We start from the raw sequence: 12772 nt of genomic DNA, 5'->3' as shown, positions 1-12772 counted from the left end.
TTTTGTATCACGTGCACTGGGCCAGAGTTGTGACCATGTGGCAAAAGGGCTTAGTCACCAGTGTACAAGAAGGGAGGGGAGTCTTGACTTCTTGGCATTGCCTGCCCTGCTGTTAAGACCATTTCCCGTGATGTACATGTCAATGATAGATAGCCACTAGCCTGACAGGTGGAAAAGCAGAATTGTCACTTGCAAATTTACCTTTTCCATCTCTGCCTCCTAGGCCAAATATCAGGCACTTCCTGAAGGAGATTCATTCTTCTGAAAGTAATTCTCTTCCTTCCTTTGCAAGACCCTGCAAGCAGAGAACTTGGATCTCCCTTTTTAAAAGACCCTCTTGTTTCACAAAAGTTCTCAAGAAACTAGATTTTTAGAGTCCTGTGTGCTCAGGTATTACCAGTTCTTGGATGCACTCAGACATTGTGCATTAAACAACCACCACTAATGGGAGTCAGGGGGCTTCTTGTCTTCTTTGCCTGCTTATCTGGTATTCCACTGTATTACTGTCCTGTTAAATAGTGGAGGGCAAAGCCTTCCCTCTATGCATTTGCCACAATCTGATATTGTACTGTGAGGTTACTTGGAACACTTACACTAGCATCTCTTATTCTGAGGGAAGCTCTTCTCTTTCGCTCACTCCTCCCAAAGTGAATATATGGTTTTGCTATTCACGTTAGCCTTGTAATGACTTTGCTAACTGGGTACCCAGAAGGAGAGCTTTGTTGCCATCTGTCACAGGTTCGCTTGAACTAGCAGAGCAACTTGCAAAGCGAACTCCCTTTAATTTTACAGCACTCAACTTATATCCAACTCACGGCTTTAAATTCAACCCTTTAAAACAAAACAATATTTTCCTGGCTACACTGAAAGATGCAGTCAAAGTTAGGCCCCTGACCAAGCTGGGCATTTGGATTAAGCCAGTGGAGAACCTACATTCCCATCCTAACTTCACCCAAAATTCCCTCACCTAGAGGAAGCAGACAGCCCTTTTTACCTTGCCTGCTGGGCTCTGATTGGCTTCTGCCTGCTTCCAGCCCTTCTAGCTGCTACTGGACCAATTATTGTTGGTTCCACCAGCAGCTGATCCTGGGTGGCCTCTCTAGGAGCTCTTGGAGGTCTAAACTCACTATTCTTTTCACCCAAAAGGTGGGCAGGGTGTGCCAAGGCAGCAGGGCTTCAATCATTCACTGGTTCAATCAAAATAAGCAGTCAGAGTTAGGCCTCTGACCAGGCTGTGCTTTTGGATTAAGACAGGGGAGATCCTTCCTCCCTGTCCCTGCTTCGCGCAGGACTGCCCTCCTGGAGGAAGCATCCCACCCTTTTTTACCTTACCTCCTACACCCTGAGCAGTATGACCTAGTGGCTAGTGCACTGCACTGGGATCCAGGAGACCTGGGTTCTGTTCTTGGTTCTGCTGGTGGTCTTGACCAAGTCACCAACCTACCATGTGCCTCGGTTTCCCCATGGGTAAAATGAGGATAATGATACTGACTGACCTCCTTTGTAAAGCACTTGGAGATCTATGGTGAAAAGCTCCATATAAGAGCCAGGTATTATTATTCCAGCAGGGGGCATCAAATGCCTGGCACACCTCATCACCCATTCAGAATCTGACCCCAAAATTACAGGAAGGCAGAGAACGAACCCACATTATTAGAGACTTCATGAGGCAATAAAGCTGCATGTATAGAAATTCTAGATGGACGGTGTTGGCGTCATGAGAGTGCTGGGGAACTATGCAGGAGAAATCCTCCTCGCTCAGAGGCTGGGCTGTGCTTTGTCCTGTTAATTCTTTCAGATGCTTGAATGTATTCTCCTTCCCTGACAGGTCCATGGGACATGTGTGTGCAGACACAACACAGCAGGGAATCACTGTGAGAGGTGTGCACCATTATACAATGACCAGCCTTGGAAGCCAGGAGATGGAAAAACTGGGGCACCAAATGAATGCAGAAGTAAGTGGCGGGGGGGGGGGGGAGCTTAATGTGTCAGGGAAATAAATCACTGTCCAAATAGGCAAGGCTCTATAATAGACAATTCACCCAGTTTGGATTTATGGTGCTCTTGCAGCAGATGGGGAATGAATTGCTAGGTAACTGCTAGAAAATCCTTTCAATCAATGTATTTTTTTAATGTAGCTGGTCTATTTGATCTATTGCAATATAGAACATACAAGGCAGAACTCTGCTCTTCAAAGAGAAACATTCCCTCATTCATTTCACCATTCCCAAGCATGAGTCTCTACAGAGCTGTAGTAGGCTAAGAAAGCTTAAGGGGATAAGTTTAATGGGGGGAAAAGAAATGTTCAGTGATCTCTGTCCTTGGCATGTGCATGGGAACAAGGTTTCAGGAATATTTTGATTTGAGTTGGTTCCAAGTCTATATTTAATATGAGATATAATTACATTATTATTTATTAATAACTAGAAATGGATTTCAACCAACCTCCAGCCCCTCCCCTTCCCCAGTCCAAACAAACTTGGGCATTTGTGTGGTGAGAATCAGAATCCAAACTTGGATCTGGATCTAAATTTGTTTATACAGTGGTCTGAAACAACACCCCAGTTCTGAGCACTCAGAGACTTAGGGAGGTTTGATGTCTATATGGTGGACTCATCCAAAACCCTGGATCTAAACACCCCAGAACCTTGGAGTGAAGTCCAACTCTGGATCAAATCTGTCCATCTCTATTTTTTTCTTCATCTAGCACTAAAGGTGTGCATACTTTACAAAACACAAAGTATAGCATTGCTGCCCCAAACAGTTTCCAGTCTAAACTGGATGGGAAAAAAGTCAACAGTGTTTTAATGTGGGAGATTCTAACTGGAGCAGAATAGACGGAGTCGTCGCTGATCAATCTAGGAAAATAAAGTGGACTTTCAAGTTTACTAATGAGGGCTACAGGTTTATTATAACATATATTAATTTTAGTGCAATCAGCTTGCCTGCTTCAAGCTAGAATTGCAGGACATTGAAACAATCCTGAAAAGTCTTTATCTTTTTGTTATATTTGCATTGCAAAAGCAAAATTATGAGTGGCTAGAGCTGGTTGGAACACAGGGGAGGTTCTGTGGAAAATTTTGACAATACAGCAAAAAATCAAAATCTGAAATCTTTCAGTCAAAAACTGAAATATTTTGGCCAAAAAACAAAATGTTTCAACCAAATATTGAAATATTTTTATTCCAAAATGCTGTCACGGTGCCTCATGTGAGTTATAGTTCAGTTGTCTCATATTCGCTTTCTTCTCTACAGGATGGCTGCCTGGTTGGACTGCCTCTCCATGGTGCCTCATGGTTTCCCCTCTTGTTGAGGAGAAGTGGTGTATCCTGGGAGTCATATGGCTATGGTGCATCATGGAAGATGAAGTCCAGTTGAGAAACCCAGCCGTAGAGAATGGGGATATGAGTCTACTGAACTACAACTTTCATAAAGCACTGCGGCAGCATATATGAATCTAAATTCTGGGGTTTAGGCCAAAATATTTCTGTTTTCAGGCATTTGTTTTTTGACAAAAACAGACACTTTAAAAATAATTTAGTTGAAAACCCAATTTTCTGTCCAAAACCAGTTTTGACAGGAATTTTTCAACTAGCCGTAGTAATGATAGATTTGTTATGGCCCAAAGGGCTCAGTTCTATAGGTGAAAATAAACAGGATAACATGAAAAGAAGAGATGGTCCAAGACACATAGTTTAGATCTAGATTTGGATCTTAGCTTTCCCAAAGTTAGGCAGTGTTCAGATGTGGGGTTTTGGTCCAGGCCCACCTGTACTTAAATTTAGATACTTAGATAAGGTATACAATTCATGACAATTGGCTTTTTCACCTGACTGTCAGTCTTTCCTGGGATTTACTAGGAGTTTCATTCTGCTTTGACATGTCTGTTTTTAATGTAAACCCAGGAAGGCATGCAAAAGCAAAATGTTTGGCATAAATTAATTTGGTCCTAAGTTCATTTCAATGAAACTATCACGTACGTGATACTGTAGGCTCTGTGCTTTATAAACATGAGTGAGAAATGCATTTCCCTGCTCCTTAACAGAGTGTCGCTGTCACAGCCATGCTGATAGCTGTCACTTCAACCTGAGTGTTTGGCTGGCATCTGGGAAACACAGCGGTGGAGTCTGTGACAACTGCAAACACAACACAGAGGGACCTCGATGTCAAAGGTGCAAACCAGGATTTTACAGAGATAGGGGAAAACCTATGTCTTCCCCAGAGGTCTGCAAACGTAAGTCCAATATACTACAGTACAAATGAATGGTGAAAGTTGTTTAGGTCTACACATTACAGAGTGAGCTGAGACATGCAGCCCATTAAAAGTATCTACAGGTATCTGTGGAAATACATCATAAATACATTATCCTTTCCTCCAACCCTTGTTTCTGAGCTCTGGTTTCCTGGTCAAGGACATTTTCCTCCTGATCCTGGCACCAAAGTCTGAATTCTGTGTGGGATCTGTGTGGGATTTAAAAAAAAAAAATTATTATCTGAAGCCATTCTATTTTTAGGGAAAGTTCTATTCTGGTTGCGTTTGCATTTAAAATGCTCCTATCCTAGTGAGGCACACATTTTATTTAGTTGGGTTTATCTGTATCTCACCCAAAAGGGACCTACCACGTCCATGTGTGTATGTTCTAACTGCTGTGAGGCTCCAATGAGCCACAGGTTGATTTTGTATTCTCTCCACAGACAAACATGAATAATATTGGCTGCAGGGAATGGGTAGGGAGTTTGAGCCTCTGAGCTCCCTCCCACATCTGACACCTTTGGTCCCACCTAGTATTCCCCAGGAAGGTTTCTGTTTGTAACAATCCATCATTTCATTCATCTCCCCATCCCCTTGGATACTTCTCTTTCTCTGCCTGTGGATGAAGCTTGTTCTCTCCCCTATGCAATCATGATTCCTCCCCCAGCCCTGTCCACGCAGTCATCAACACAGAAGAACTGCCTCCTTTGTCACCTATGTTCGTTCCCATTGTCAGCCATTGCTTCTGAAGTTCTCCTGCCCCTTTGACAGCCCTTATCAAGGTTTCTCTAGACACTTGGGTTACACATGTGCTTCTTGCTGGGACCAGCTGGCCTGCGATAGCGCTTGATTGTTCCGTGTACAACATGCCCTATGTTTCTGATCCTTTGTATTCACCTTTCATTGGATCTTAGAGCCAGCTCTGTCTCCCCCCCAATTCTTTCTTTTTAATTTCTTAACCTTGCAACAAAGCTCATTGATCAGGGGAGGAGGCAGGGCTTCCTTGGCTGTCTTCCCAATTGTGTTTGATGATGCCCAGATTTCCAGGGATTTTTCTGCTGGTTTGTTTCTGCTCTGAGAGGACTTGCCGTATGCAAAGATTTGTAATGAGAATAAATTCTTGTTCCAGTAGATTAGATTTCAAGTCTTACGGCACCTGAAAAAAATCAATGTACAAGCTCTTGTATTTGACAGCAAGGTGACAGTGTAGTAACCAGCACTGTGTGTAGTATGAGATAATCATTAAAGCTAGGAACATTAAAGAGTAGCAGAGAGAGAAAACATTATTTAAAATACAGCCTATCTGTGAGGAAACTCTAGAACAGGCTGCCTGGGTGAAATCGGACCCTGAGCCTACCTACAACTCTTTTGTCTGGTCTGGGTACCAGCTTCTCAGCACATCTTGCCAATACTCTGCAAAACTAACAGAAAAACATTTCAGAAGGATGCAGTCAAACAAGCAGAAATATACCCTGTTCAAACAGAGCTACTCCTGTGGTGGCAGCATTTTAAGTAATAGCGTTTTTCCCAGCAAGATGGTTATTGCCAATAGAAGGCTCCCTGCAACTGTTCCCATCATGTATAACTTCTGCATTAAGACTCCAATTCTGCATAGCACTTGTGCACATATGCATGACTTTAAGCATGTGGGACTGAAATCAATGGGACCACTCACACACTTAAAGTAACACACAGTGCTTAACTGTTTGCTGGATCCTGACCTAAGGAACAGGTAGGCACTTTCCTCTCTAGAGAGCCCCCCTAGCTTTCATGGCTGATTTGTGAACTATGGTTGTATTTGTGTGGAGCAGGGAGAAAGATTCAGTCTTCAGAGACTGTTCAGAGAGACATATTTTCACTGGGTATTAGTCTATGCCCTTTTCTCTCTTATTTAAAGGTGAAGGAGAGAATTCCTACAAAGACATTCAGTTGGTTACCTAAATGGGCAGCTTTTTGAAGCTAAGAGCTGAGCTCCAGAAATTTCCCAGTGAGGGGTGTGGGTCGGTGCAGGTGTAAAATGCTGCTACACAGGAAATTTTCAGGAAATCTCCCACGGTTCTGCTATCACTGTTTAGCTCTACCAGTGACATCACCTGTAAAGGCACTAATGGAGATAGAGCCCCCATACTCCACTGATGCAACAGTTGTGGGGAGAAGCATTGCACTGGGTGGAGCAACAGTAGGTTTGGTGGAGGGAAAGATTCATCCCACAGGGTCCCCCTTGAGACAAGTGCATTTATGGAAGCTTGGCACAGGGTTGAAGATTTATCCCATAGTGAACTTTAACCAATGGAGGTGCATTTCTCTCACACCTCAGCCTGCTGATCACGACCTGAAGAACTACCAAATCTAGGTGAATAGCTTTGTGAAGGATTGGGCATGACACCTCCTACACATCCACTCATACTGGCTGAGAAAACCCTGCAAATAGTACCAGAGTCACAACATTAAATAACTAAATGTTCTCGGGAAGATGAAGAGAGCCATAATGAATTGGTCACGGCAGACTGCACGGATGCTTTTGGGGTGAGCGATGTGGTTCTTGGCTTCACATGGTGTGGAAGGGAGAAGAAATACAGGGGATTAAAACTCACCCAGTATTTACAGTAGACATTGAGCTGGGAACTAAAAGATGATGAAAAAGCTGAATGAAATGCTGTGTTAAGCCTTTTGAGAAATCATGCTTTAAGAGAGTGCTCTTCCATCCAGAGCAAAGTCTAGGTTAAGCTACAACAGCCCCCAAAAAGTTAGCAGGACTCTGCTAAGGCCCAAAAGGAATCTTTAGGCATTAGTCATAATAATCGGCAGCATTCTCTCTTAATCACTGCTAGGGGAGGAAAGGGGTTGTATAACAACTGGCTGCACTGGTGCTATCCAGATCCCCCTTCCCTGACTTCTCCATTTACAAGACTGAAAAGACATTTGCTTTAAAAAAAAAATCCCATCTGAGATTTAACATTTAAATATGATTCTGCCATTCCTTTTCATCTGGAGAGATCGCCCGTCTCTGACCTCTTCGCTTCTGCCGTTCCTAACAGCTGGGGATGAATGGGAGCCAGGTCATGCACAGAGCCTTGTTTTGACACTGCTTAGATTTAAAAAAAAAAAGAAAAAGAAAGAAAAGGACATGAAAAGAGCCACAGAGCACAGCACACACCTGCTTGTTATTGCGGGTGACAACACAGGATTAAACAGTTTGGATATAGGCTTGTATGGGAGCTTTGAGTCAGAAGCCTCGTGAAGCCGAATCGTTTCCCAACCAGTGGTCAGAAAAGCTGCTGTATCCTTGGCTCTTTCCTGTGGCTTATTTGGAGGCTTAAAGGATACTTCTGAACTGACACCATCTTTTGTACTCACCCTTTGCTTATCCAAGGGGAAAAAAAAAGCAAGTATGTAGGACCGTCAGGCCAAAGTCTTCAGGGAAATGGGCTTTTTACTCTAGCAATCAGCTTGAAAATTAAAATGTGCACATGCACACACACCCCATCAATAAAGCTGTCCCTTCCCTTCCCTTTTTCCCTCTCTAGACAGATCTGTGAACCTCCCAGTTGTAATATTTGGGATTAATCACATCTTTGTTAGAATCAATATCTCAGTTGGCCACACAGATGGTGACCACACCCACACAGATTGTAGTGTATCCAATTTCCTTGATTTACGGGACATTATTGTGTGGTTTTGGCCCCAGATTTGACCTGCTCTGAAAATTGTTCGAATTTGGTTGGGATTATATTCCAGATTCCAAAGATTTTGTTTTGAAATTTGGAAAAGATTGAATTTGCTGTCAACTGTGTTTTGCACCGTAGTTTTGACAGAAATGAAAGGTTAGTTATCTCTGTCGGAATGTCTACACTGCAACCAGAAACCTGCAGCTGGCCCATGCCAGCTGACTCAGGCTCACAGGGCTCAGGCTAAGGGGCTGTTTAACTGTGGTGTAAACGTTCCAGCTCAGGCTGCAGCTCAAGCTCTGGGACCCTCCCATCTTGCAGAGTCTTAGAGCCCGGGTTCAAGCTTAAGCATCTAGCACTACAATTAAGCAATCCCTTATAGCCCACGCTCCACGAACCCAAGTCAGCTGGCATGGGCCAACCGTGGGTTTTTAATAGCAGTGTCGACATACCCTGAGAGTCTCTTACATATGAATTAATTGGAGTACTACATGCCTGCTATATTCATGTTGGTTGGAACCACATTGTTGCAACTAATATTATAGTTTACATCTGTATCTAATTAAAATACAGCTGGAGACAGCTATGCTGAGAGCAGACAAATATTTATCTGCTTTATGACTGTTTTCATTCCTTGGTTCCCTCTCTGTCAACAGCATCCTGGAAAAAATCTTATAACAGCAGCTGCCAATAAAAATCCAAGTGGACATGTGGGATACTTCAGTGACCAACAACAGCCACCTCTAAGATACAACCATGTAATATTTTGTAGTGTAAATATTTTGTTGCTGTAAAGAGGAGAATCCAAATAAACAGGCTCCTACCAAATTCACGGTCCATTTTGGTCAATTTCATGGTCATAGGATTTTAAAAATCAGAAAGTTCATGGTTTCAGCTATTTAAATCTCAGATTTCACAGTGTTGTAATTGCAGGGAGATTTTGACCCAAAAAGGAGTTATGGGGGGGGTCACAAGGTTATTGTGGGGGAGTTGCTGTATTGCTACCCCTACTTCTGTGCTGCTGCTAGCAGTGGCACTGCCTTCAGAGCTGGGCAGCTGGAGAGTGGTGGCTGCTGGCCGGCAGCCCAGCTCTGAAGGCAGAACCATCACCAGCAGCAGCACAGAAGTAAGGATGGCATGGTATGGTATTGTCACCCTGACTTCTGTGCTGCTTCCTGCAGAGTTGGGCCCTCAGTCAGCAGCCGCCACTCTCCAGCTGCCCAGCTCTGAAGGCAGTGGTGCAGAAGTAAGGGTGGTGTGGCATGGTATTGCCACCCTTTAGTTCTGCGCTGCTGCTGGCACAGTGCTACCTTCAGAGCTGGATGCATGGCCAACAGCTGCCGCTCTTCGGTCACCCAGCTCTGAAGTCAGCACAGAAGTAAGGGTGGCAATACCGTGACCCCCCGTAAAATAACCTGGAAACCCACCCTGCAACTCCCTTTTGCGTCAGGATCCCCAATTTGAGAAACGGTCTCCCTTGTGAAATCTGTATAGCATAGGGTAAAAGCACAGAAAAGACCAGATTACACAGCCTGTGATGCGTTTTTCAAGGCTGTGTATTTGGTAGGGCCCTACAAATAAACTAGCCAGCTCTGTGCCAGAATTGTCTGTCCACTGTCCCTAACATCCTTTGACAAAAAGGAGGTAACCCATCCATTGTCATGTTGGTTTGTATTTCATTAGAAAGAGGAGGATGGAGAGAAAACTCGAGTTTGCCAAAGGGAAAAGAGCAAAAATCAGCAGAGAAAGACATTTTAGTTACAAACACTGGGAAATACAAAAAACTCAGTTTGTAAGAACTTACTTATGACTTTTTAATTGTGAGGTTTATCATCAAACCTGTTATGTTATTTGACAGATAAAACCTGGTCATCAACAGCTGCCTTTCAGCATGTGACATTCAGATTCATATTTTGGGAGTTACCTTAGCCTCAGCATTGTGAGTTTGGTCATAATACTCTAGAAGCCAGACAATGCACACACCCGAGTTGATACGCTAAATAAACACAGACTGAGGGAAGCATTCGTGAGCCACTTGTGTAACTCATCTGAAAGTGTCATACATTTATTTGTTCAGTTTTGCTTTATGACCCGTCAAGAGCTGCCAAAGCTTCTAACTGGAAGCAATGCCTGCTTTTCATTTTTGGACCATCAACTTTCCTCAGTTATATCACTGAACTAAATACATGCACTTTTTTCTCTACCTCCGTCCTTGGCCTCTGCTATAAATCACGACCCACTGGAGCACTTTCCCTTTGGCTGGGATGGTGAAATTCACATCTGACATCCTGTCCTCAGCTAGAGTAAGCTAGCATAGCTTCATTGGAGTGACACTGATTTACACCAGCTGAGGATCTGGCTCCAGATACAGAAACCTGGAAAGACAAGAGATGAGACCGAACAATCTGTAAAGAATAGAGATAGATCCAAACTAAAACTCCCGATCCAAATACCAGTGAACTTTGGGAAAGCTGGATCCTAATGACATAGTAGGGGAAATCAAGAACAAGGATTCAGACAAACCCAGACCGTGGCAAAGTTTGGATCTTTTTGTCTCAGACCTATCTCTAATGAGGAAAGCACCCATTTCCCATGTCCAAAGACCAAGGACAACGTTTTCAAAAATGTCAACTAATATTAGATACCTCCATTTTTGGAGTGGTGTTCAGCACTTCTGAAAATCTAGGCCACAGTGCCTCAAGCTGAGCACCAAAAATCGGAAGCGACTTTTGAAACGTTGGTGCAAATGTGCACTGTGATGTTACACCTGATTTTCAAATCCTGGTGAACAACAACCCTCAGATTGTTCCCAGGCTCAAGACTCCTGTGTGATGGCAGCAGTAGAGCCTGATGCTACTGTGCCACTAGCCAACAAGCTCATTGTGTGGAATACATTGCTCATTATAGTGTGCTTATTTTCTGTCTTTAGGCTATTGTGCTAATGTTCCCTTGAAAACAACTGAATAGGATCCTTCTGCAGCACAGTATAATAATATTATTAAAAATATTGGCATGAAGAACACAGCTAGGACAGGGTGAAAATATAATATCTAATGAAAGATCACAAGAAAAATGTCTATTTCACAAACTGCTGGGCACTGCTTTTTCTCTTATTAGTATTCCCAAAAGAGATTTTCCTTTCTAAAGAACAAACATGATGATGCACATGAAAGTAAATCCATCATCACTGCCATTATCCTTCTTCATAGAGCTCCCTTCTTGGACAGGGATGTGTGGAATCAATGTGTTCATTTGGTCTCTTATCTGTGAGCTTAGGAAGAAAAGTTGTTTGATCAGCAGTAGTGATAGGCAAACTTCAAAAGCACTGGAGTAAAGATAATCGTCCAAAAGGCTGGCCCCTGAGCCAAACATCTTGGGTGTCCAACATCTGACTGGAAATCCCTGTTAGGGCAGGTCTTATCCCCAAGATTTTTGTTTCTTCCTTCTTGCAGGTGGATGAAATTGTGACATCTTGGCACTTTAGGCTTTGGTGCCAGCAGAAATCAAGAGGTGTCACAATGTTCAAAAATTAGAAGGAGCTAAAATATGAGCTGGACCTGAGTTTGGGGTGAAGATTCAGCTCACTTCTCCATTTGTCCAAACCTATTCAAACATCAGATGTCAGCAGGCCAGATCCTCTTTTTTGATCCAGCCTGGTAGAGCTGCCCTGACAGCACAAAGGGACTGGCACTCTATCAGATCTCCCCAGTTGAGAATTCCCCTGGTGGAGAGGTGTCCCAGCTACTGCACAGTCAGCTCTGGCCTCACCCACTCCCCAAAGCCCCTGGCATAGAGACTTTGTTAGGGGCATGGCCAGAACACCACTGAGCTCCAAATTGTCTTAGCTGGCGTAGTAGGCCCTGGAGGCCATAGCCAGCTGCTCTACTTTACAGCAGCCTCCAGACTATTCCGATGTATGCCAGGGCTGGTGTTGAAATGGCACCAGAATCAGAGAGCCGCACCTGGCTCTTCTGTCCCCTCTCTTGCTGCACTCAGCAGATAATGGTCATAACTGAAATATACACAATGGGTTTGGAGATCTCTCTCTCTCTCCCTCCCTATTGTAATGTATCCATTGATGTGTGCATGCTAACTTCAAGTTCACATTGGGAAGAGAACCTACGGCCCTATAGTTCTCACTAAAGCAGAATCCTGGACTCCTCAAATCTAGAGCTGGAAACGGCCTATCCGGTTGTCTGGTCTGTCTCCCTTGGCCAGTGCAGAATTGCTTTTCATGTTGTACTTTTACTAGTGTTTTGTCCAGTTTAGTTTAAAATATACCTAGCAGTAGGAATTCCAACACTACCCAGGGGAGCCTGTTTATCCTGATCTTCAGCCTAAATTATTTCCTTCTTGTTTTCCTCTCCTTGCTTGGCGCATCCTTTCATGTATCACACTAGCAAATCCCCTCTCTCTCTGTGCAAATGCTCCCTCTCGCTCACTAAATGTTTGGCCACTATTATACTGCTGCCCACCATTGAAACATATCCCTCATGCTGCAATTAAGTGCCCTTAGCGCTAAGCAGCCTGGCTTCTGACCCTTATGGTGCAAGTGTGCAGCACAGTGGGCACCTGAGAGGTCTTTGTGCGTACACAGAAGACTATGACTGATTTATATAATTTTATTGTATAGACCCACACTGGGCAAATCCTTCCCACCCACAGCCTAGAGCCGCATACCATTCAAAAGGCAAGTTCACAGATGGGCATAATGGGAAGCCCTCTCTGGCGACATATGCCCCTTGGGGCCCCAGCTATGGTAGCCCAGTCAGGTATTTTACAAATTCACTTGCCTGCCCCTCCCACCTCCTTGCAGAGTGAATCCACACCAGTAACACATGCTACTGCATAT

The 12772-nt window shown here is 43.8% G+C and overlaps 1 protein-coding gene across 1 annotated transcript in view; it reads left to right on the top strand.

Annotated features, from left to right (window-relative positions):
* LOC119859476 (netrin-4-like) overlaps window positions 1-12772 on the top strand; it is a 65912-nt gene that overhangs the window by 35753 nt on the left and 17387 nt on the right. Inside the window, exons 4-5 of the mRNA XM_038411648.2 lie at window positions 1829-1955; window positions 4046-4234. Of these exons, the coding sequence (XP_038267576.1) occupies window positions 1829-1955; window positions 4046-4234 (316 nt within the window). The remainder of the gene's footprint in view (window positions 1-1828; window positions 1956-4045; window positions 4235-12772) is intronic.

The sequence above is a fragment of the Dermochelys coriacea genome, chromosome 7 (assembly GCF_009764565.3).
Source record: "Dermochelys coriacea isolate rDerCor1 chromosome 7, rDerCor1.pri.v4, whole genome shotgun sequence".
Lineage (NCBI taxonomy): Eukaryota > Metazoa > Chordata > Testudines > Dermochelyidae > Dermochelys > Dermochelys coriacea.
Note: the sequence above shows the minus strand (reverse complement) of the source record. Positions and strands in the feature narration are given on the sequence as shown.